Source organism: Dermacentor albipictus, chromosome 3 (assembly GCF_038994185.2).
Source record: "Dermacentor albipictus isolate Rhodes 1998 colony chromosome 3, USDA_Dalb.pri_finalv2, whole genome shotgun sequence".
Lineage (NCBI taxonomy): Eukaryota > Metazoa > Arthropoda > Arachnida > Ixodida > Ixodidae > Dermacentor > Dermacentor albipictus.
Genome location: NC_091823.1, coordinates 125,407,186 through 125,432,172, shown reverse-complemented (window position 1 = coordinate 125,432,172; position 24,987 = coordinate 125,407,186). Strand labels below are relative to the sequence as shown.

At 44.9% G+C, this 24,987-nt stretch overlaps 1 protein-coding gene across 2 annotated transcripts in view; it reads right to left on the bottom strand.

Annotated features, from left to right (window-relative positions):
* The window catches only part of LOC135909442 (MAM and LDL-receptor class A domain-containing protein 1-like), a 269,265-nt gene that overhangs the window by 110,053 nt on the left and 134,225 nt on the right, over positions 1–24,987 (bottom strand). For both annotated transcript variants that reach the window (XM_065441399.2, XM_070536030.1), the window contains exons 25-32: positions 15,916–16,024; positions 13,286–13,367; positions 12,659–12,784; positions 11,836–11,983; positions 10,397–10,508; positions 8,097–8,193; positions 7,306–7,356; positions 5,513–5,593 (exon numbers count right to left, since the gene is read on the bottom strand). In XM_065441399.2, the coding sequence (XP_065297471.2) occupies positions 5,513–5,593; positions 7,306–7,356; positions 8,097–8,193; positions 10,397–10,508; positions 11,836–11,983; positions 12,659–12,784; positions 13,286–13,367; positions 15,916–16,024 (806 nt within the window). The remainder of the gene's footprint in view (positions 1–5,512; positions 5,594–7,305; positions 7,357–8,096; positions 8,194–10,396; positions 10,509–11,835; positions 11,984–12,658; positions 12,785–13,285; positions 13,368–15,915; positions 16,025–24,987) is intronic.

Genomic DNA, 24,987 nt, shown 5'->3' with positions numbered 1-24,987 from the left:
CTTGGACCTGCAACATTTGCAGTTTTTGAATACTGTCTGGTTTGACAGTGTATGTGATGTCATCTGTTGCCTCAGCTTTTCACCACCAAATAAGCAAGTCATTTGTAATTTCCTTTTATTGTGTCTGTAGCTCTCGATTTACTCATCACGGCTTTTCTTTGAATGCCTCAACTGTTGAGCTTCCTGTTTCTGCTCCTCCAAGTACATTTGTCGCCGGTTCCGTGTGCCTAAAACTGGTATCTGCAGCTCCTTTGTAATTTCAACTTTAAGGATGTCGCTTTCCTTCTATTACCTCCACAGACAATTCTCTGTGACATGCGAAGAGTGTCACAGAAGGGAAAAAGAAACGCTTGGCAATGTCTGCTAAGTCTAGCCAAGTGTACAAATTTAAGGACTTTCCAGTACTTCTAAAAATTCCAGGGTTTTCAATGCCTTCAAAATGGCATTTTAGAAATAAAGGGTTTTCAAGGATCGCTACAAACCCTGGATTCTAGCACCTAAATAATTTTACAAGCTCATTTTGGCATGGAGTTTGGAAGTTCATGCTTTTTAGCTAACGCTGCACTATCTCTATACATGGAAGTCACGAGAGAGCGTCATATTGGAGTAAAGAAAAATACTGAAAGCTGTTAATACCACTCTTTTTCTATGGAGCTTCGTATTGCCTGGTTAAGTTTACGAATGTGCCTGGTTTTGGTGGGCGTTTCTTCGACATTTTCTGTGAGAAGTAGATGACTAACCCCCATATTCAGAAATGCATCTTAATACAAAGCTCATGCTTGACTTTATGTAAACGACGCCTGGTGCGAACATCCCCAGAGGCTCACTGCCTTTCTTTTGGTGCGTTCACGGCTTGCGTCATTTAGATCAAGTCAAGCATGGGCTTCAAGTTATGATGCATTTCTGAATATGAGGGTAAGCGTGCGCAATTCCGGGCAACGCATTGTGCCATTGGCACCGAGAGGAAACTGGGAAAACAAAGTTAACGCCCTATGCTCCTAAACTTTTGCCTACCTGTGGTGTGCGTGTATCGTGCAAGAAGGAACAGCGCAAACACCAGGACGAAAAAAAGCATCAGCCACACCAGTGCTTCGTGGTGTGGTCCATGTTTTTGCGTCGTCCTTGCGTTGCGCTGTTTCTTCTAAAATGCTCAACCAACTAGCCGACAAGTCCATCCTGTGCATATATATTGAACACACGTATGAATGTAGATGGTCTTCGAAGCTTTTAGAACGAGCACTGCCACAGGATACGAGCAGTGCACGCGTAACAAGTGGACACATTAGTCATTTAAACATGCGTGCCAATGCATGTGACGCGGCTATCGGCATAAGCAGTCTCCAAATGCTGGAATGCATGCTCTTCAAAACGCTAACGATCCGCTGCTAATGCAGGACAACAGCTCACAGCGGACTGAACCGAACTCTAAACTAATGCACTTGAAAAGAACGCCTACACGGCAGCGTGAGGCACGTCGAAATGCCTGGTACTGGCGTCGCAGTTAACCACATACAAATGAAACTGGCGGAAAAAATAAACAGAAATGCTCACCAGTATACGCGCGACTTAAATTCACATACGTGGATGGTTGGCACGATACTTTGTATCTGCGTATTTTCGGAGAACATATAATGCATGGACTGGAAAAGCACTCGATCATGAGCTGAACGGCACATTTGTTATTTTCCTGGGGTGACGACAAGCCATGAATAGTTCTCACGTCATCGTCTACGTTGTATTCCTTCGTTAGTCGTAGCAAGGAACGGAAATGATGCAAAAGCAAACGTATTTCAGTACACAACAGCACAGCACACTGCAGAGAAACTCCACCCACCGCAGCAGATTCATCAGATACATTTGTTATATATATAACCTCTAAAACAACACGACTGCGCGTGGTGGCGCTGTGGTGTAATGGTTAGGTTGTGTGCTTTGAATTGTGTAGATGCTAGTGTACGCGGGTTCGAATCCACGTGATGTATCGAGCAATGTGGTTTTCCATATCTATGTGAATACCTCGAGTATTGTGTTCTAATAAGATTATGTGTCTCCTGATTGTGGAATGTGCGAAGATAATTGCGGATTATTCGCTTTTTTTTTCTCCGCAGTGGCGTTCGGGACGCATAGGCCGATTCCGAGCAGTCACGCCTCATGGTAGGCAGCAAATAGCAAGGAAAAAATGACTTTAAAATCCTGCATAACATTGCTCACGCCTATTCTGAAGGTCGCTTGGAATTGGGCCACTGAGTCTGAGGAGCCGCCTATAGGGAACGGTGTATCAGCGACCCTAATTTGATCTGATTTCCTGCCTGCATGCGTGGCCAGGACTTCGCTAAGAGGGTATTGGGAAGAGTACTAGCACTCTGTTTGGGGGAGTAGAAGTACTCGGTCTGGTGGAGTGCCATTACCCCTACGGTGAGAATATTACCACTCTGCGGAAGAGTACTAGCACTCCCTGTGGGAAGAGTATTATCACTCTGCAGAAGAGTACTAGCAATCCCTTGCGGTGGAGTAACAAAACTCTGTCAACAGGAGTTGACCTACTCTCTCTCAAAGAGGGTCGATCTACTCTCGAAAAGAGAGTGAAATATGGGACAAGCCGCTACTCCCTCAAAGGGAGTGCCCGGCACTCCCTTAGTTTTTAGAGTGTTAGTGTGTGGATTCTCATGGACACTTGTGTAGACACTCAAGGAAAAAGACACAACGCCTCCTAAAAAGCTGCCTTCAATACTAGTCACATATACGTGTTTTCAGTCCACCACTCAAACGGCTTGATGACCGGCCTTTAACCTACAGATGCTGACTGGACCTTGAAGCCTTCTCTTTTCTACGGTGCTCAAGTATGATTGTCCGCTTACGTCTGTATGTGAATTTCGTGATGTATCATGCGTTTTGTGTGTTATCAGAAAAAAAATATGCTAAAACTCTTTTTGCTTTATTCTGTTTTTAGGCACAATTTGATGTGCGTGTGAAGTGTCTGGTAACAGTAGAAGATCGCTTTATACAGTCCACGTGTAAGACTATGAGGAATGTGATGCATAAGACATATTTATTATTATTTATTTATCTACAATGAACTGCTCGCATTCGATTGATGACAGCTCTAATGTTTTAATATACCAAACATCAGCCTCCATTCACTTTAGAATATATTGTTCTGGTGAAGTCGGCAACATATTGTGCTGCCAATATTTTCTATTCCTCATAAATGAATATCTCATGACTGAAATCAATTACTCAGTGTCATGCTGAAACCGTATACATGATGAAGGAATATGTACGGTACATAAACGGCCAATGGAATAGGTATGGAAGCCATAATAAGCCGCCACCGATAAATTCGAGATGGGGGAAGGGGGTAGCGGAAGACATCGCAGGATATAGGAACATGTATAGAAGGAAGTGAGGCGAGGTGAACACAATGTCCCATAAGAGTCGCTATTCAGCCCTGCTAAGTGCTTATTTCTCTTGGTGATTTTTATAAGTGTAATAGTGCTTTGGTGCTTCCTACTTTCGGCGTTCTGTTGTGTTAATTTTGACTCCTCGAGATCGAGTGTTTATTTCTTTTTGTTGCGCATTCTATAAGCAGACGCTGATGCGGTGTTTTCTCTGATATTCAACATACATTTAGAAAAGTCAGCTCCTCGGCACAACTTGCTACCGATTCTCATAGTTTATTTGAAACGTGCTGAAATAGGTGGTATTGATACATTCTGTTTGGTAGTAGGACCCTGCTTAAATGCAAGCAGCCTATTACAAACAAAGCTTTGTCATTTGGCAGGCTCTTCTGACATGTGTGATCAATTGTGGTGTGCGCGGAAGAAACTTTTCACGAAAAGATATAGGCATTTAGTATCTCTAGTACTTTGCATCGTCGTGTTTGAGCATCGCGACTTGCGAAAGTCCGTCGTGCAATAAATTAGTTTACGTCTGTAGATTGTCTGAGTACTTTGCAATTTTTATTTGTAGTCATTCTATTTCAATCTGCCACGGGTCACAGCCAAGTGCACAGGGCAAAGAACAAGGATGCAGTTATTTAAGAACAAAAGTCAGTCTCTAGCACATCTAGTTTTGTCTTCTTTATGTCTTGGAGTTGTAAGAGGACTTGGAAGAGCATCAAGTTTTATCGTATATTCTATTGGCACGTGTATTTATTTATCCTTTCCTCGGCGACTGCACTTCGCCCACTAACAACCGAGTTATCGCTCAGTGCAAGACGCACCTGAATGATGAGAACTTATTGGAATGTTATCAATGGCTCTATGCGTTGTTTGTTGTCACCAAAATTTGTGTAACCTGATTGTATGCGCAACGCGAATGGTGTAGTGCTTTGAGGAAGACACGCGGGTACCAGCGATAACTCTGGAAACTTCTATGAGTTATGTATACAAGCCAACACGCTTGACCGGCAGATCAGTTTTTCGACGTCTGCCGACTGTGCTAACCGCTATCGTTGTTCTTTCAGTGTAGCCTGTTTTTGAGGGCACATGGTCGCCCAATAAAGCGCTAGTTTCGTCATTCATAGTCTTGCTGCTTTGTTCGCCGTGACTACTACGTGACAATCTGGTGGAAGTACTGGGTGTGTTCATGCACCGAAATCCCCCGTTAAGCCGAAATCAAAACTCGAACTTGGAAGACAGCACTAACGTCACCCGGACCATCGAGCAAACCATTGACTACAAAACTTGTCCCCTTAGAATGGTCTTGCCCCCGTAGCATGGCTGGGGAGTATTGGTTTATTTGCGTGTAACAAAACTTTTTGCGTGGCCGTGCAACGTTTTCGAGCACTTTGGGCACGTTTACGGCCTCGTTCTTCCAACTTGTCATTGCTGAGTATCCGCTTTAGTGTAATTATCAAGCTTCCGTTGCATGCCTCCACGACTGTCGACGAGCCACTGCAAGCTGAGGGAAAGCGGACCAATGCCAGACTCCGGCACCACCCTCTTCATCGGGGTATCAATTTTCCGTGCAGTGGCTCGGCCCCATCAAATCCCTCTCCACTTGAGTGAGCTCCTCGTCTCTCGTGAGTCAATTGTGAGGCAAGCCGCTCAGTGTAGGCAATATTATTCGTTTTTCAAGCAAACAAAAGTGACCTCCTATGAACGAGGAGATCGTTTGATAGGCCTGTTCTGACAACCCTGCGGGTGACCGCCCGATAGTTGCGTCGGCTGTTACGCAAATTTGATGTCGGGATATTGGAATAAAACATATGGGAATAGCTTTACGTTATCGGACCCCATATAAAGTACGTGTAAAAAAAGTGAGGAAAAGATACATCGGACGTAGATTTATCCATAGCCAAAACTCCAAGCCTCCCGATTGGATGAGCGCAGCCGTGGCCATGTGCCGTACTATTGACACTTTTATTTTCATATGCAAGGACACCTACATATTCCGATACAACTGAAAGTAACACAAAACGTAACTACTAAAGAAAAATTCCAAACAGCTTCATAACCATGAAGGGCAGCAATTCGAAGTACTTTCCAGGTGTACATTTGCGTGTACTCACCATCACCAGACTGAGTCGTATGATCTTGTGGAAGGGAGACGAAAGATCCAGCTCTTTCTACTTCGAACTTTGAGTCATCATCTGGAAAAAATTGAAATTCAATATCAACCGCACGAAAAGCAACGTATTTGATTACATACCACATGACAAAGCAGCAACATTAGTCTTAAGAAACTGTCGATATTCTGCTGAGAACTTTACTCATTACAAGTCTCTTATGAGGGAGAATTTCCTCCGTGGGGAGAACCACGACAGATTAACTGATGTTTCTCGGCCAACGTCTTTATATTCAGGAATGGGTGCAGATGCCTTCTTTTGCTCAGTTAAGGTACTGAAATTGGTTAGCGACTGGTCGATCATGCTGTGTCCAGTTTACTTCAACTTCTAGACAATTGTTAAAATTATATGTACTTCTGTCGGGAGACAAGTTTGTATAGTACGTGGTGTAAATGCATGTAGCGAAACAGAGTGATGCCATGTCAATTAAAGGGCAACAATGTGTTCTAAGCGGCTGTCAGATGAATACTAGAACTTAACACTTCTAACAAGAAAATAACAGCAACCTCATATCTATAAATAACAAAATAAAAAGTACAGATCAACAGAAACGGCACTTCCATGATGTATAAAGGGCCTCCCTACTCAAGCATTAGCCAAAGCAGTACAATGATTGCAGATTTTAATGCTGCAGACAATCTGTGGGAAGTTACACCCAGTTTGCGGTATGTCGGTGTGTAGGAAGGAAAGAATGAAAACAAGAGCTGAAAGGCAGTGAGGTTAACCAAATTAAGTGTGCGGTTAGCTACCCTGCACAGGGGGATGGGGTAAGAGGCAGAAAAGGTTAGAAAACAAGAGAAGATTAAAAAAAAATGGAAAGCATCAGTTCGCACACTGTATAGTTTTTCAATGAATCATTTTTCTTTTAAAAACACAGTAGCGCTTTTAAAGCAGGTTATGCCGCCGTAGGCTTGGGCCAGGGCCCAAGAATTCTGCCTTCCGTAAGGGGACGGTTGTCAATCACACAGAAAGTGCGCTGTCGTCTCTTTGGCAAACTTAACAATCTGGACTTGTGGCCATTCCGATGAGATAAGAGCGCGCACTGGTAAAAGCTACTCGAAGCCATAGGCGACAGATGAGAGTTACTTCCCGTCGTGGTAAGCCATGTGGAACGCGGAGCTTCAGATCAGGCTCTGCACCTATATATCTATGTATGCTTGTCTAGCGCCAGAACACTTTCTCGCCATCTAGGATTACTAGATTCAAAACAAACCATTTGACGTCACTGAGCATCTATCACAGGAATTGTGCCAGTTTTAATTAACCTCTTACACGCCAACTTGCTCAAGTAGATAGATATGTGCCTCGGGGTATGTGCCTCTCTTCAATGACCGTCTTTGACGCCGTGTGGGCGTCAAGTTTCCGCAAAGTTCGGGAATTATTTTCTCGAAACTGGTGTCATCCTGGCAATTCGTTCCAAGTGTATCCGCCTTGCGAACTCCACGGCTAGAATTTGTAAATTGAAATATGGGTCATAAGGTAATTAGTTAAAACGTTAGCGAATTCTCGGTAATTTTTTATTATGCATTTTAATTTTCTGTGCTAGTAGTGTCTGCCGCTTCGAGTAGACCACCTCACGAACACGAATTTCACTATTAGCCACAGGCAATGTGTAAGTATTTTCGAATGTCTTCGCTGAATCACCCTGTGTAAATTACCTAATAATTATTTCATTTTTTCCCAGTAATTTAAAGGAACCCACACTGCAATGCCATTAGGATTCATGAACAACTTGCCTGTGTTTGCAACTCGCCAGGGCAGACAATCTTGTTCAAACGAGCAGTAGTCTAGACAGGAAAAAAAATGAAATGTTATGCTCAATTAGAATGCACATTGCTAAGGAAATACAACAATCTCTGTCGCATATAATAGAAGCATTCGTTGTGAAGTTAAGCATCCTCGGGCCATTAGGACACGTAACAGTCTTGTTACATTTACTTCAAGATATTAGTATTATTTATTAGGGAGCAAAAAGCAGGCCCTCATAGTGATGTAAAAGGCCTTCAGAGAGGACTGGCACCAACGGCGTCACCATGGCCAGAGGGAGCCCTCGTGACTGCTATTATAAAGCCGTTCTTGGTGCCGCTCTAATGTGCCAGAAGAATTCACGCTACAATCAGATCGAAATACTTACAATGAGCCCATGTCTGAGAGCTTGAACGACTCATGCCTAACTACGTTTACACAAGCTATGCACTTGTCATGTTGAGGCATGATATAAAAGAGCCTAAAAAACTCCCACAATTTGGTGATGCCGGAAACCAAGCAAGCGTCATTTGCAGTAGGTGAAGGGTCCAGTGTGATGTATAGTTACGTTTCACCACATGACTATAGCAATGAATTGAATAATGTAAACAATTAGGCGAACTTGTAAAGCGGCATTATTTATCGTGAAAAGTCTAATAGCCTATCTCGACATAACTCCCAGTGAAATAAATGCGTGTCATTATTTTAGAGTTTCTTTCTCCACCTTCACCTTAAGATCATTAACTTCAAAATAATTTAGTGTTCCGTTTTTTTTTCTTACTATAAGGCTCGCACTCTCCATCGCTGAACTCGACGTCATCAAGCATGACCCCAGAGTCATGCTCCACTCCCAATGCGGCCACCACTTCGAATACCAGCTGTAATGAGATGCACCGGTTTTAGAATGCGCGTGAGAAGTCAGCGCTGCTGATCGCAAATAGAACACCATCCTAATTTATGCATGGCACTGCTTCCGCTATTTGAAATTACTTAAAGCAGTATTTTTAAGGAAACATTGCAAACACGCACAGTAAGGGAGTGCGTAAACAGTGTCTTCTAGTCGAATGCTAATATTCTTGGTATGGGTATATTTATTTACTATAGAAGTAATGCTGACAGTGCGAAGGAGATTGATTTTTCTTTACTTGCACATCATATGTGTAATGAACAAATCTTACTCTAGCCTCGCAAAAAGAAAAGATTTGCCAAGCAGAACATCTCTTTCATCATATTTGGGGCTGCTTAAGACAATAAATAATTGGAGGCTAACCTATAAGAGAGGTTTAAGTGTTATTGCTGAAAAAGGTGTACGCAGCAAGAAGTACCAAGTATCTTATTTACAGCGCAAAGGCTTTGCAAATACAAATGACTCGTTGAGGTGTTCAGTGTCGAATCTTTCTGACACCTTGCGGCATGTGTTATGCGACTGCAGCCATTACTCGCTAGAAATAAAATCTCCGAAGACTGCGTTGCATTTGTAATGTGACCATAATTTGAAACCGGATAATTATTGGCCGGTGCCAAAACGCTGCTTGCATATTGCGGTTCTTTTGTGTTTTAAATTATATGTTTAATGATACTTTATGAGCAAGTTATGTTTGTGTGTGTGTGTGCGGGTGCGTGAGTGCGCACGCGTGATCGCTGTGTACACCTGAACCTTCATCCAATCCCTGAAGTAGCATGCCTGACTTTTTGCCAGGCAAGGATATGCAGCTTTCAATACAGACAGGATCTCCTTCCAGCCAAGCTTTTAAAGAATAGCTTCACGTGAGAGCGTACAAGCGGGCTGCTCAGCAGCGTAAGTGAGAGTGCGTTCACCAAACGTGGCAGATTACGAGCTTGCACACAAAGACGACGCCTACGAGAGCGTTGCCTCATACGCTGTTTACACAGCATGTACACTCCCGTGGCTTTCTAAAATTCACGTTTCATGGTTTCAAGAGTCCAAGTTCATTTTTTCCTGCACGGCTTTCTTATTGTCCAGCTGCGTTGGGAATACGACAAGCGTGACACATCACACGAGAACCATGCATACACGCTTAATGCCTATTAGTTGGTGATCAAAGAAACAGAGCTTAAGAAGAAAACGTACTGTATACCACTCCCGTTTATTTATTTATTTATTTATTTATTTATTTACTCACCGTCACGATATGCATACTACAATGAGGCGGGCATAACAACACATGTCCAAAATGGAAATACAGGTTGAGGCGAACTAGCCATCAATCTATGCAACGTAAACATTGAAAATACAAAACACGCTTTGCAAAAAAAAGTCTGACTCAAATTTCCTTCTTTTCCTTAGATGAAAATATAAGCAGCAAAACACGAAAACACGCAAATAATTTCCGGTGCAGTAACTATGAACTATATTAAATATTTATTATGCGACTTCCGCAAGACCAGCACTCAAGCGTAGTATGCACGCATTTATTACAGCTGCGTTAGTTGCCCCACGTTGTTTTCTTCTGGGCATTTCCTTCAGTCTGAAAGGATGTATGGCAATCTGTATGAATCGCCGCCACTAATTCAGCAGAAAATAGCGGATCGCTGTGAAGAAACTCTAGAAAAGTGATTGCCTGGAGCCAAAGTACCGTGCCCATGATAAGCATCGATAGCGTTTTGATGTGCACATGCATCGGTGCCGACATATTTTAACACGTTGATGCAGTTTGGTAATTATCAATGAAAAAAAAAGTGCCGAAATGCAACACTACGAAATTATTACTCAATTCTTTTAATATAAGTTAACGAGAAGAACTTCAGAGGCCAGATATCTGCACAAATCAGTGTATTTAAGTCATAATGATTCTAAGCTTGTTAGAATTTACTGTAACCACGCGTACTAAAAAAGAGTTTATAAGAAAGTAAGATAGCACTCGGTGCCTACATCTTGGGTTTGCCGTCCTTGCAATTACAATTACAATTGTGGACAATTGTGGGCTGCATCGAAGGTTATTGTTGAGAAACCAGTGTGTCATGACGCCATTGGCATGCAGCGAAGAGAGCTTCAAACAGATTACCATTTTTATCCAATAAAGTTTTCGAGAAAAAAGAACCGTCTTATCTTATACTCACGTTCCATCTGCTTCGGGAAGTGACGGTGATCGTACGGACATTCCACCAGTCCCCTGTCACCTCGGTGCTAACGGAAAGTAGTGGGTCCCTCATCGCCGTTTCTTTGGTAAAACTGAAAATGCCACAAGGTATGCTTGAATTGCACTATTGTTAACTTAAATGATCATCCAGCTGAAAAATTTAGAAACCGCCAACTGGATAATAGTTTATGGTAAACATTGCAGAGAATGAAAGAGAAATGTTAATGCTGAAGCAAGAAAACAACTAATGAATTCCACCTTGTTGAGATACGCTGAAAGCAGGATAGCAGCGGCAAAGAATTTTTGTTATATACACAAAAATGAAAGGGGAAGTCCTTAGTATTTTATTCGGCTCTAAATTTGTTTGCTCCGATGTCAATTACATATAGAGCTACCACTGACGCCCTCAGCGATTGGCACAATTTTTTCAGTACTACCGAATGCAATGACGACAATAAAACGATCGTGGCAGCGATGGCTGCATAAGGTGAAATGCCGAGAAAAATTACGCCGCTAAATCGGTGATGGCGATTGCACAAGCATTCATCTAGACTGAACTCCAGCTACACATTAGCAAAAGAAGCATTGAGAAGGCTCCGGAAGTTGCGCAGCAAACTGCTGGTGTATATTAGTGCATTCACGCTGCGTGAACATATTACTTTTAACATGTCATATTGACCGCTAATCAAAACGTAGACAGCGGAAGACAACACAAGAGCGACGACAGGGGTGGTACTTTCAACTGTGTTCTCTTCCGCTGTCCACATTTTTATTAGCGCTCAACATGATATGCAGTAAACACCCACTAGGCAAACTGAGGTTCTTTTGAAGTATTTCTTTCACGTTGCCTCCAATGTAAATGCACAAGTGACACAATTCTCCTTGTCTGATATCAAAGGCAGAGCTTCTTTTGTCTTGGCCATGTCTTGAAGGTAGTGCTTGCGGTAATGCGATGCGTGTAACACATACGGTTGTCTACATACTCCGGTAGTCTGCATAGGGCAGTCTGCATAAGGGAATCTGCATACAGTAGTATGAATACGGTAGTCTGCATGCGGTAGTCTTCATGCGGTACTGTCTGCATACATGTGCAGATAACACGGCGACAATGGCGGTGAATGTCGCTTCGCAATGGGCAGATGGCTAACTAACTAACTTTTTCTTTAATGCCACCACAGAAAATATCTTACCCAGCAAGGTTTAGGCATATCAGGGAAGCTAAATTGTCGCTGTAACGCTCACATCATCGATTCTTTTCAGGACTCAATCCAAGCTTCCAATGTTCAAGTGTTTTACTCCTATACTGCACACAAGAAATAATCTTCATTTTAACTCGTGTTGCCTTCACTCGGCTTTTTTTCTTCCCCCAATTGAGTAAAGTCTAAAAAAAATTTCATCGTGACCAATGACACCACCCACCTGTACACATTGAGCTGGCTTGCTACTCCACGTCCTCTCCACCAAAACGTGACGCAGGTAGCTTGAGTGGGCTGGCGGGCAGCCATGAACACTCTGGAGATTGGGTGGTGGGAATCTACTCCCGTTACGTTCACGTACAGGTATTGGCCTGCAATACGCAAATGAACCACTTGGTCTATGAATCCTGATGCACTGAGGCACGGATTTTCCCCAGACGTTGCGCATTAGTGCAAAGTGTGCCACTCATGATGATAGTCCGAGCTCTGCCAGCATTCTTGCAAGCAGACCTTCGAGTTTCGAAAAAGGCCATGGTACTTTTCATGACAATTTACAGGTCTCTGATACTGCGGCATTGACGGACTTGTTTTGATATTCAAAAAGGAAAATATGCTAAAGGCCAAAATTGTATTTTACTTTTACTCCCACCCTCCTTCCTCTTCGCATCCTATCCCTGTTAACTCCCAGACCCCTTCCCCAGCGTGGAGTAGCAGGACAGAGGCACCTCCCTCAGGCCGACCTCTCCACCTTTCTGCCCTTAAAAATTATCTCGCTCTACTATTGCGGAACGTGGCGATACTATAAGCGATCGTAATAGCCACGTCCTGAGCAAGCGACCAAGACCAGTGGGCCAACAGCACAGCGGTGTTCGGAGTGTTGTGAACCGTGCCCAAAGTTGACAATGCGCATGTAATAGTATCTCTATCGAAAATATCTATCTGAGCACAATAAATAGGAACAGGCAATTTATTTTACGCGATGTCGGGCGCATGCGTTCGATATCTTGTTGTGAATCTGACAAACTCTCTTTGGACGCAAAACCCACCTTTAAGAGTTTTGACAGTGTGGTCAGGGATGCCGATCGACTGTGCTGCTGTGAGGGACCACGAGGCGAAGTTTCCCGCACCTTGGCGGAAGTTACACGGGTAGCCTAGCTCAAAGGAGCAGAAATCTGTAATATAATGTGCAAGACAGCCAGTATTAGCTCGGTAATAAATGTTACCGCAATCGCTTGGCCACTACTTCCTTTAATTAGGCACTCCATATTGTGACCCATGCATTTGAGCACGTTTACATCGGTGCATTTACTCTTCTTTCGTGCTCTCTTCGGAAGCGCACAATTTTTGTTTGTATGATCTCATTTTTTTTATGAGTCGCTTTACAAAGCCACTCCCAGTTCTATCTTGAAGGCTAATTTTCTTGACACACGGCATTCGCTTACGGATTGCAACCAATGTTCTCGTATACGATTCGGAATTTACTGATGAAGTTGCATTCGCGCATTTCAAAGCAACATTGGTGGATGTTAAGAGCTGAAGCTACAATAACTATATATTTGCTGCATCTGCAACAGGGCTATTTTTTAAATGTCTAAGCACGTAAATGTGGAAGCTACTGATCATAGTTCTTTCGTCCCCGTACATATAACTTGAAAGTTCTCACAGGCACTCACCTCTAGCGGGACATCGTCCAGGCATAACTTCCAAGTCATCGAGTGCAATCAGCCCTTTATCCATATGCACTTGAATGTCCAACTTGAAGTGCCACCAGAAAGTGCGAGAATGGGCATGAAACAGAAAATATCAACCTTAATATTTTCATTGGCACTAGCGGCGGCATTTGTTAACAAATTATTAAAGTGAATTCTACGCTGAGCTGACGGAAATAATGACTCATTGTGGTGGTTGAAGAGTGTTTTTGTTTCTAATAAATATTTTCATTTGTATTCTCCCGTCAATTTAGAGTAATGAATTTCCCTGAATAAAACAATAACATGCATGAACTATGGCAATCGGTGGTGCAAACACTGCTGTAAATTATTAATACGTTCTATAGGTATATGTAGGTTCGGTATTAAAAGCATAGGGCAACATATGAAAAAAGGTATTACACATTTGATCGCTTCCTAAAACTATATATCTTCCTTTTCGCCATCCTTAGGACCATTATATTAACTACTTGCCAATCTATAAGACCTGCCATGGCCTTGATCATATGACTTATAAACTCGTGATCTTACATAATATATCTAAATAGATGTACGCTTAACAATGAAGAACCAGTTGAGTTCATTTAAGAAATTTCCAAACTAAGATATGAAATGTTTTTCTTACTTACAGAAGTTTAAAGTGCATGACTGTGGTACAGGAAGCACAGAAGTATAGGAAAAAAAGTTAGACGACAAACGTAAATTTAATTGAAGCTTACCAACATATTTCGGCAAAAGTTACTGCATAATAGTTCTAGAGCAATAGTATCATTACCATTTTATAGTGCGGGAAATTTCAAGCGTAAATCTAGGGTAAATCTTAACCTAATTGTCCCGAGTAGTCGACAAGAGAATTGCGTGTGCTTGAAAATTCCGGTGACTTGTCATATGTGCATGCTTTATGTCGTGAGTTATTGTTTAATTACGGCGCACAAAGGTGCGCGTGCTGGCTCATTGATTAAAATTGGTTGGCGACCTATACCGGATTAGGAGATGAATCGCGTGCCTATTGATAATTTTCACGGCGATCCCGTGGGCGCTGCCATGTTGGATCACGTGCTGACCGGTCCATTGCTTGCCTCAACTGCCTCCGTTGCCTCCGTGTTTACAATGAGTTTGCATGACGGCGGTGCGGCTTAGCACACCTCTGTTTCGGGATATAGCATAGACGATGACAGAGTGGACGAAACGAAGCTTTGGCCACAGCTTCAGAGAACATGCGAAAGGCTTTCGGAGCTGAATAAGCTATGTCCAACGGCGCCAGCAGTGTATAATGTGCTTGTTGAGAAAGTGGGGCAAATATGTATTCCGAGCTATCCAAACTTTCCGCTCTTGAATTGAATCAGGATTAGTGTGGTTTGCTTTTCGTTCTTTATTTGGTAAATATTTTGAAGCACCGGCTTGGCCCATTTCTGGTTTCCTCGGTGGGGCCACTATCTTATTATTTTCTGCCTAATCGCTAGCGGGTGTGCTCATTTCCGATCTATTTGTTCTTGTTGCGCGCAAGGCTTGAAACATAGCTGCTTAGTACCTTGTAGTAAAGCTGTATTGTCGCTAGTATTCGTTTAATCTTGTGGACCGTCAGAAAACATTCAACTTCCCCCATTCGGGCTCTATCGGTGCAGACCGCCATTTATTTTGGGTGCATGGGGTGCTTAATTCAGTGGGCCCCCATTCACTCATTGACACCTTGGCGATAGAGTGGGCGTAAGTTTCCGTGCCAGTTGGGGCAGATGTGTGTTCATACCGTGTGCGAAAGTTACTATGTGACAGGAACCGTTGCCACGCCTTTTGTAATTGTTTAACAAGCGGTACTTGCTCTTGCCGACATTACAGGGCTGAAGCACCTTTTACAGCGAAGCTGTATACCTCTAGCTTTCAATAAAATTTTCGTGTCGCTGTAAGAAAAAAACTCTCCATACGTGGGCCGATCCCGGAGATAGTGCAATGCCGGGCCGACCCACGGAGGAGGTGAAGCAGGCGTTAAGCACTCCCCATACGTGGGTCGATCCCGAATATTGTGCAATGCCGGGCCGAACCGCTGCGGAAGTGCAGTTCGCCATTAAGGAGGGGCCTACATACGCAGCATCGCTGGTCATCCTTCTTCGCAGAGTGGAAGGGCACTCAGTTTTTTTGAAGGTTAGCGATACAAGACCGGTAGGTGAGCAAATTCCTGTATCTTCGAGGAAGGCAGTAGATCTCGAAGTGTCGGTAACACGTACGGACAGTTGCAGCAGCGGTCCGCGAACTTGGCCACATAGATTCATTTCATTCCTTAATATTCCAACTATTATTTTTGCAGCCAACTAATGCAGACGTCTTCAATCCAGTATTATTGGAGCACCGTGCGTTAGTAAAAACTCAGTTGCATTTCCGGCAGCTCATCGCACAAAAGCAAGGTGGAAGCGGTAGTGGTTTCGTATTCGTGCGCTGTCGCTGCCGCTACGTAAGGGCGCAACGCCGAAAGCGCCATCTCGTTTCTCTACAACAAACTGTTCTGCGAAAAAGGTGAATAGGGCACGAAATCGCAAAACGAGAAACCAGGTTAAATCCCATTGATGTTGGCCAAGGAAGCTCCGCTTTAAAACCAATACCTGATATGTATCCGAGCTTCTCGTGAAATCGACGAGAACGTGGTTCCATTTGTGGTTTGTTCTGGTCATAAAGCTGTACAAGCGCTCTCCATTTGAACGCACATCTCCGCTGCAGAGAAAAAAACAATATTTTAAGCTTTAGGACCTAAAAAGGGCGAAAACCGAATCTGACGACTATTATTTGACGTTCACTCTCAGTGCCTTACGAAGCTGAATTTTCTGTCCGTATATATAAAACGAGGGACTATATTCATGCTCATTTTTTTAGAATCTGCTGTTTCGGCCTTTACGTTGCACATCTGACCATATATTGTTTGGAAAGTAAGATAAAGAATAAAAAAAACTTCTACATCAAAGAGTGAAGCTGTAGGCCAGTTGGTATTCATGATTTGGAAGGTTACCGCAAGGAACACACGAGACGAAGAAAAGGACAACATGAAGCGGTTTGTGTAGTCCCTTTCTTCGTGTCATGAGTTCTTTGCGGTAACTTACAAATTCTACATCACTTTTGAGTACTGTCGTTGGGGAAAAATGGGACTGCTCCAGAAAATGCACGCTGTAAACACGAAAATGCGCCCCGAATGGGGAAAAATAAAGAGAAAGAGAAGGCGACTTTGGCAAGGAGATAAGCTCATCGCACAACGAGAACGCTCTTGGCATGACAGGATTTGCTGAACTCAACCCGGATTGAGTGTTAAGGCCAGAATACATGGAGCGAATATGCGATGAATAGTCGGCGTTCGACGCCCGGCGGCGTACGCGGGACGCACGGCGGCAGAGAAAACGTCGTTCGCCGCCGATCTAGCTGGCGCAGATAAGTTCGTCGGGCGTCGACGACACCGGAAGGAACAAACGAGCGGCGTCCCAGAGCAGGCCAATCAGGTCTCACTATCCGCCCCGACATCCTACTAGGCTTCCCCACTTGTCCGTGTATCCCCATGCCGCTCTAGCGTTCACGCAGGTCTCCCGCTTTTCGTATTCATGGCATCCAAAGCGGAGCGGCCGTGCGCGCGTTGAGCCACAGAACAGAGCCGCGGAGTTGGAGGAGCCGAAAGTTGTTTACCCGCCCAATTTTGCCACAACGCATAGCATCACCGCTTTCTTTAAACTACATCGGTACATGAATGTCTCAAACACATAAAGAACACCAGAAATCATTTCTAAACAAAATTTTGCGTGTTTTTAGAGTGTTTTTTTTTTGGTCATGTGTTTCACTACAGCGCATTTGCCTCGTCTAGCCACACTGATAACAACGCAGCGGCTCGCCGGCGGCGGCCGCCGTGTCTTCGCTCCATGTAGCGCAGCCCGACGAAGATACGGCGTCGCGCCGCGGCTGATTATCTGCCGCCCGAACTTCGTCGTGAAAGTTCGCTCCATGTATTCTGGCCTTTATATATCGTGGAAATGCGAACACAGCTTTAACTGCGTTCGCATTGCCAAGAAACACTGTTGTTTTCGACTTCAGAACACGTTATTAAAATCAAATTATGGGGTTTTACGTGCCAAAACCACTTTCTGATTATGAGTCACGCAGTAGTGGAGGACTCCGAAACTTTGGACCGCCTGGGATTCCTTAATTAAATAAATAAATGTAAATATATGGGTCTTTTCGCCCCCATCGAAACTCGGCCGCCTTGACCGGGACTCGATCCCGCGACCTCGTGCTCAGCAGCCGAACACCATAGCCACTGAGCAACCACGGCCGGTCAGAACACTTTATGGAAAGTAAGAAGTCTTAGTAGTAATCAGAAACCTTTAGAGAAAAGGCCCCTCATAATTCTTTTCAAAGGCCAATATAAATTCCTTTCCGCTTTTCACCTTTTTCAAGTTTCAAGACGTAAGGAAAACTAACATTTAAAGAAAGTGAGTCATACGTTAAAAATGAAGCTTCTTTTTACAACTTTCCCAGCACTAATAGTTTCTAGTTAGCGCGTCGTTGATGGCGGTAAGCAGGAACAGAGTGCACGAAATCAAACTGAAAAGCTCCTTTAAAGGTAAAGCCGTTTTTCCGACCTGTAAAAGAAGGAAAATTAGAAATGGACCGAGTACAGATTCTCCTCTGAGAGTGAAAGAAACAGTTGAAGAAATTGAAGCTAAATGCCGAGGGGACAGCTTCCTGTCTTACATAGAGGGAAAGGGGTTCGAAAAAAATTACCCGAAAACCCATCGCACAATGAACGCTGAGGATAATGCGATTAGCATTCAAGAAATATAGGGACACACGGTATTTCATAAGCCACATTTTTTTCACTGCCGTAGTGGTCACATTGAGACTCCCATTGCGTTTGCTGTATGCGATTTTCTACGGTAGCGGCCCTCTTTGGTATGCCAATCAATTGCCAAGGTCGCCCATGAGTATGGTGGCATGACGATGAATCTATAATGCCGACGGAGTAAGGAAATGGATTAACGAAGAGGAATGACGTCAATGGGACGACAAAGGGTTTATGACGAGAGCGTAACGATGACGACATGAAGAGAATGGGATAAGGACGAGTGTAAAAGCACGATGGCGTGACGACGACGTTGAAACGAGAGCCGTAATATGATGCTGGAATGACGATTATTGCCCGACCATGACGGCATGACCCCGACAGTGTGACAACACATGCATGATAGTAACTGCGCGAAGATGACGGAATCACAAGGGTGACATAACCACTGGGACGTAATCATGAATGAAATACGACAGTAAAATTACAGTCGAATGACGAAGGAGAATTAACGTCAATAAACCGGCATGAAAAAGGCGGTATGAAAACGATATGACAGAGATAAATGACATGCGAAAGGTAGAGAGGTTAACCCGAATATAGATATCCGGTTTGCTATCCTGCACCGGGAAAGGGGCCAGCGGAGACAAAAACATAAAGAAAACTTCACCCATATAGAAAGAGAAGGAGATGAAAAAGAATCGCCACTCCTTCAAGCCTTTGAAGATGGTGGAACAGTGAAGATACGTTAGTTACACCGGGTGTTACACCAAGCAAGTCAAAGTTCGCAAGTAGTCTGTATTGTAAAAATGTAAACCTTCTTTTTCACCATTCTTTCACCATCTTTTCGCTTTCGCGTGCTTCGCGTGGTGAGCAAGCCTTAGGACCACTGCCGTTTAAACTCGGCCTCTCTGGTGTGCAGCTCGGAATCGGTCATACGACGACGAGACCGTTCACGAGCCAACTCTCGCTGACGCTCGCGGTAGGCAGCTTCTTCCTCAGAAGTACGCACTAGTCGTGGTCTTCCTATAGCTGTAGCTTGGATGGGAGTTGTAAAACCATTAAACCAAGCTCCGTATGTTGAGCGCAAGGTCCACCACTGGAGATGCGGACGCTGCCATCGTTTTGACGATTGGTTGAATTGTTTTGACGATTGACGTGGCTGGCGGCACTTCTTGTTGGCGCCAAAAGTGCCGAAGCCACACGCTCCTCATCATTATCATCAGCCTGGTTACGCCCACTGCAGGGCAAAGGCCTCTCCCATATTTCTCCAACAACCCCGGTCATGTACTAATTGTGGCCATGCCGTTCCTGCAAACTTCTTAATCTCATCCGCCCACCTAACTTTCTGCCGTCCCCTGCTACGCTTCCCTTCCCTTGGAATCCAGTCCGTAACCCTTAATGACCATCGGTTACCTTCCCTCCTGATTACATGTCCTGCCCATGCCCATTTATTTTTCTTGATTTCAACTAAGATGTCATTTACTCGCGTTTGTTCCCTCACCCAATCTGCTCTTTTCTTATCCCTTAACGTTACACCTATCATTCTTCTTTCCATAGCTCGTTGCGTCGTCCTCAATTTGAGTAGAACCCTTTTCGTAAGCCTCCAGGTTTCTGCCCCGTAGGTGAATACTGAACGTATTCGTGAAAGGTGAACGTATTCGTGAAAGTGAACGTATTCGTGAAAGGTACTTCAAGTCACAGTCGGCAGAGAGCAGTTGTCTCAATTCAGGATATTTCTGATGGAATGCTTACTCGGAGGGATGCGACCCGGTGGTGCAGTCGAGTATGCTGGAAAACTGCGTGTTCCACATGGGCGGTGTGGCATCACGCGCGAGTATGCGAAGCTTTGTTGCTGCATGGGCTCTTGATAGCGGGATGGGTTCTTTCACAGCATCTTCGTGAGGCCTTCTAGCAGCTTTATTGACATGTTCGTTGCCCAGGATGCGGCAGTGCCGTGGGAGTCATTGAAAAGTGATGTCATGTCCTTTATCTGCTAGTTAGCGACATAGCTGCGTTATTTCCAGCACAAGTTGGTCATGTCGTCCATGACGTGGAGCATATTTTACGAAGCTGCACTAGAACCGGTAAGTATGTTCCATTTCGTTGGTAGATCTTCACGAATCAATCTAAAGGCACTGCAGAGTGCAGCAAGCTCCGCAGCAGCCAATGATCTCCTGTGAGAGATTTTAAACTTAATGGTCATGCTTTTTCCGGGAAGATGATACCTTCGGATGATCCGTCCACAGTTGTCGGGCCATCACTGTAGAGGTGAAGATGGTCCTTCTACGTCTCGTACAGCACGAGGAAAGATAACTGCTTGAGAGTTCGGGACAAGAATCTTGCTTTCGTTGGAATTTCTGGTATTGAGAGTCGAACTTGTGGCATTGATGGGGTGCCAGCGGCCTCTTGGCAGGCGCAAAATCTCTAGGCATGCAATCACCATACGCCGATATCCCCTGGCAAAAGGAGGCACTGGGATGGTCTTTGGTAGCGCGCCGAGGTGGAAAAAAGGGGCGTGGACAATGCACCTGATGTGCTTCAATGTCACATGTGTTGTCAATGTCAATGTCATATGAGCTGGAAATCCAGGATTTGCTAGTCTAGAGCGGGGCTACACAAAAGCGAGTACCACTGCTCCTTGTTGAATTTGGGGTATGTCTACCCGCACTCCCATAGCATGTATGCTAGAGTGGAGGTCTGCCCGCAGGTCGGGCAAGCGTCGTCGCGACATACGTCGGGGTAAGCCTCGTGTAGAACGGACAGACACGGATATGTGCTGGTCTGTAGAAATCTAAGCGAAACGGCTTCTGCGCTATTCAAATTGGGCTGAGAGGGTGGAAAGAGCCTCCTAGACATGTAGAAGAATTTGATAACCTCGTTGTGAGTAGCTGGAGCGTCCATGTGACCGTAGAGAGGAGGAGAGTCGGCGCTCCTTACAGAGGAAGCGCGGTCGGTGAGGTTAAGTGCAGCCTCGTGAGCTAAGGTTCGGCGGAGTACCCTCAACATACCCTACGTGAGCGGCAAACCAGTGAATCGAATGATGCGTCAGAGCATATGGACTCGAGTCACAACCCTTCTGAAAAGCCCTAACTGCCATTTTGGAATCGTTATATATCTCCTACCCAAGGCCGTTTAGCAGGGCGAGGGCGATGGCGGCTTAGTCGGCGACTCCGGGGTCTGAAGTGCGAATCGAGGCGCTATTGGAAATCTTGCCGCTGGAATCGACCACAACGACGGCAAAGGTCTTCCCATCGCTGTACTCCGCGGCGTCGCCGGAGCTTGTTCTAATGTCTTGTTGCTTGATCTGTTTGAAGATCGCTGCTGCTCTGGCCTTGCGTCTGCCCTCGTTGTAGACTGCGCTCGAGCATTCTCTATTGTGGGCATGTTACTTCTGCAGAAATTGCTGAGTAAAGGCGAGCTATATCTCACATATCCGACAAACAGCGACGTGTAGTGTTGTAAAATCGCATGTACTGATCTTGCCCACGCTTTCCTCTCGAGAAATTTGAAAAGGTGTGAAATGATCGTTAGACGTTTCTTCACTTAGGCCACATGGGTACTCCAGCTGAGGTCTCCTTCAGTGAACACCACTAAGAATTTGTGCCTCCTATTGTATCCGAGGTTACTGAAGTAATCAGGAAGGTGAAACAACCACCCCACAACGATGGTATGATAATGATATGATGATGATTTCATAACGACGAAGGCGTGACAAGGCGTGACAACGATTGCATGACGCCAGTTTCATGACGAAGTTCAATGGCGATGATAGAATGACCGCAACGGCATCAAGTCAGCGATATGATAACGAATGCATGACGACGACGTATTACAACGGCTACATGGCAATCATATGAAGACAATTGCATGACGGCGATTGCATGGCATGACAATAGCGTCATGATAACTGCATCACGTAGCTTGTATGACGATGATGAGATGACGTCGTGATGACGTCGGCATGACGAAAATTGGTAAAAAAGTTGGAATGACGACGATGCAACGACTACGAGGGCATGACGACCACGAGCATATAGATAGTGGCGCAAGCTGGTAAATAACCTGGGGTACTGGGTAGGCGTAAAATCATATAGATAGATAGATAGATAGATAGATAGATAGATAGATAGATAGATAGATAGATAGATAGATAGATAGATAGATAGATAGATAGATAGATAGATAGATAGATAGATAGATAGATAGATAGATAGATAGATTCGAAACTATTCGAGCTGATAAAGAATGCTAATAGCATTTAAAATGAAAAGTGGGAATGGTGCTGTCTGATGAGCTCATCGACATTAAACTCATACATTCACCCTATTAAGTCATGGCTTTCGAGGCAGTTGGGCAAATAGAGCACCTTTCTTTCCGGTATTGTCAAAAAATAGCATTAGTATAAAACCTATTCGACTTTGCACCTGCTGTCGTTGCTGTCAATAAGTACATATTTTTTTCCTGCAGAAACTTCCAGTCAGCTTTAGTTTATCGGTCTCCTGTGGTGGTGGTGGAAAACTTTTATTAGCCATATATACAAGAGAGAGTTTGGGAAGGCCTTAAGGGCCAACCCTTAACAAAGTCTAGGAGGGGTATCTTGTACGGGACCCCAGTGGCTTCCGCGGTGGCCCGGGCCCTAGTTACAAGAGCTCTTTGGCTCTCTATGATTGAGCAGCCGAGCAGGGCAGCCTCCCAGCTCTCTCGGGTGGGTGAAAGAAGGGGGTGAGTAAGCAGTGCTGGAAAGGCAGGCCCACACCATGAGTTAAACATCCGAGAACCAAAACCCACAGTGTGGGCAATCCCCTTTAAATGCAGGCTTGAAATGTTTGAGTACTGCCAGGCACAGTACTGTGTTGGTGTACAAGCGGAGAAGCCAGCGCACCTCACTTTTAGATAGCTCTTCCGCGGGGGGGCGTGTTGATAACGGCTATGCTGATTTTGGTAGAGCTGAGTGATTTAAATGTAATTGCATGGGTTGCTGCTGAGATCTCAGGCAGCGGTTGTCGAGGCGATGCCCGGCAGTAGAGTGCGTGAGCAGAGGCATCGGCTGCCTCATTTCCCTCGTGTCCCGCATGTGCTGGGGCCCAGATGGTGAAGCGGGTGTCTGGGTGATCATGGTACTCCAGTCTATGAAGGATTTTGAAAGAGCGTCGCAAGATGCGTCCTTGCTCTAAATTTCGGCAGACTTCCAAGGAGTCGGTAATAAGGACTCGAGAGTCTGGATCGGCAGCGGCTAGTGCTATGGCAACTTCCTCCGCATGTGTTATGTTCAGGGCGCGGAAGGTGAGTCCTTGTACGTGTATGTTTTGGTGGATCACTGCGGCCGTATACCAACCCCCATGGTAGGGCCATCAACATGCTTACAGAAGACGCCGAAGCGGGAACAATAGCGTCCGCCGAGTGCCACCACTGGCGCTGCGCGGCGGCCATCTTGGGTCCCCTTATGCATGTTTTTGGGCAGTGGTTGTACATGGAGCGCGTGGTGCCAATCTTCGGGTATGAGAGTTCCATCCTCTGCCTGAGCGTTATATGCAATGCGCAGGTGGCCTACGAGGCTTTTGCCTGCTGGCGATTTGCTCGATCGAAGGTATTGGCTGTTGAGATGCGCCTCTCAAAGCTCCCCAAAGGTTTTTGTCATACCGAGGTCGATGAGCCGCTGGTTGTACGTTGCCGTGAGGAGATTGAGGGCATGTTTGTAGATTTTGCGAATGATCCCCTCTAGGGCCTTCTCATCGCATTTCCGCGAGTGGAGGTAGGGTGCCGAATAGAGTATCCGGCTGGTTATGAATGCATTTGCCAGTTTCAAGGCATCCTTGCATCGTAAACCTCCCCTCTTGTTAGATACCCGGTGGACCATACGGCCCACCTGGTCTCCTACCTCGCGGAGCTTTTGCAGTGTTGTGTCAAACTTGCGAGTGTGGTGTATGGAGAGTCCCAACAGTCAAATTTCCTCGTGTTCTGGTATTGGAACGCTGGCAAGGGAGGGGACCATTTCAGTCATACATTTCGGTTTGGGTCGAAGGTGTACGAATTCTGATTTGGTTGGGGAATATTACAGGCCACAGCGGCGAGCGTATTTGTCCGCAATAGTGGCCGTTTGTTGCAGGCTGGCCTAGATTTGTCCCAACGACCCATGAATTACCTACAGTGTGATGTCGTTGGAATAGAAGGCATGCCTGGTGCTTGGACAGCACTAAGCAGTGAGGGGAGTTGGGCCATGGCCAAGTTGAGGAGGAGGGGGGATAAAACCGCTCCCTAAGGGGTTCCTCGCGTATCCAGAGGATACGGGCCATGATCCATATTTTGAATGTGTATATAGGTTCGCCGATCAATAAGGAATTGTCTGATGTACCTAAATGCGTTGTGCACACAATTTGTCTGAGACAGCTGGGTGAGGATGACGTAGGGAGTGATATTGAGGTCCAAGGCAGGGACCACCTTGTCGTCGCCGCCCCCGTCCTAATTATGATAGATGACAAGAACACGTTGGCACAGTGGCATCGTAGAAAGGTATCGCCATGCTAGAAGATATTCTGTTTCTTTGACCTTTTGCTGAAACTTCCGTATGATTTCTAAAATAGTGAAATACTCTTAGAATCACTGATCCTCAGAATACTTGTAGATATTTAGAATTTAAAAAATGAGTGGACGCTGGAGTGTCAGAAGTTCCTCCTTCACTTTAGGCACATTTCACGGACCATCTCTTATATATAAAAAGTAGCACCATGGTTGTTTGGCTGCGGCAAGGACCGTAAGGGTGTCTAAGAAGTCACTATGCATTTCGCTGGCTTTTCTAATTGGACATAAATTTGAGCACAACGCAGGTCTTACACAGTTTGTCAAAAAGGAGACACTG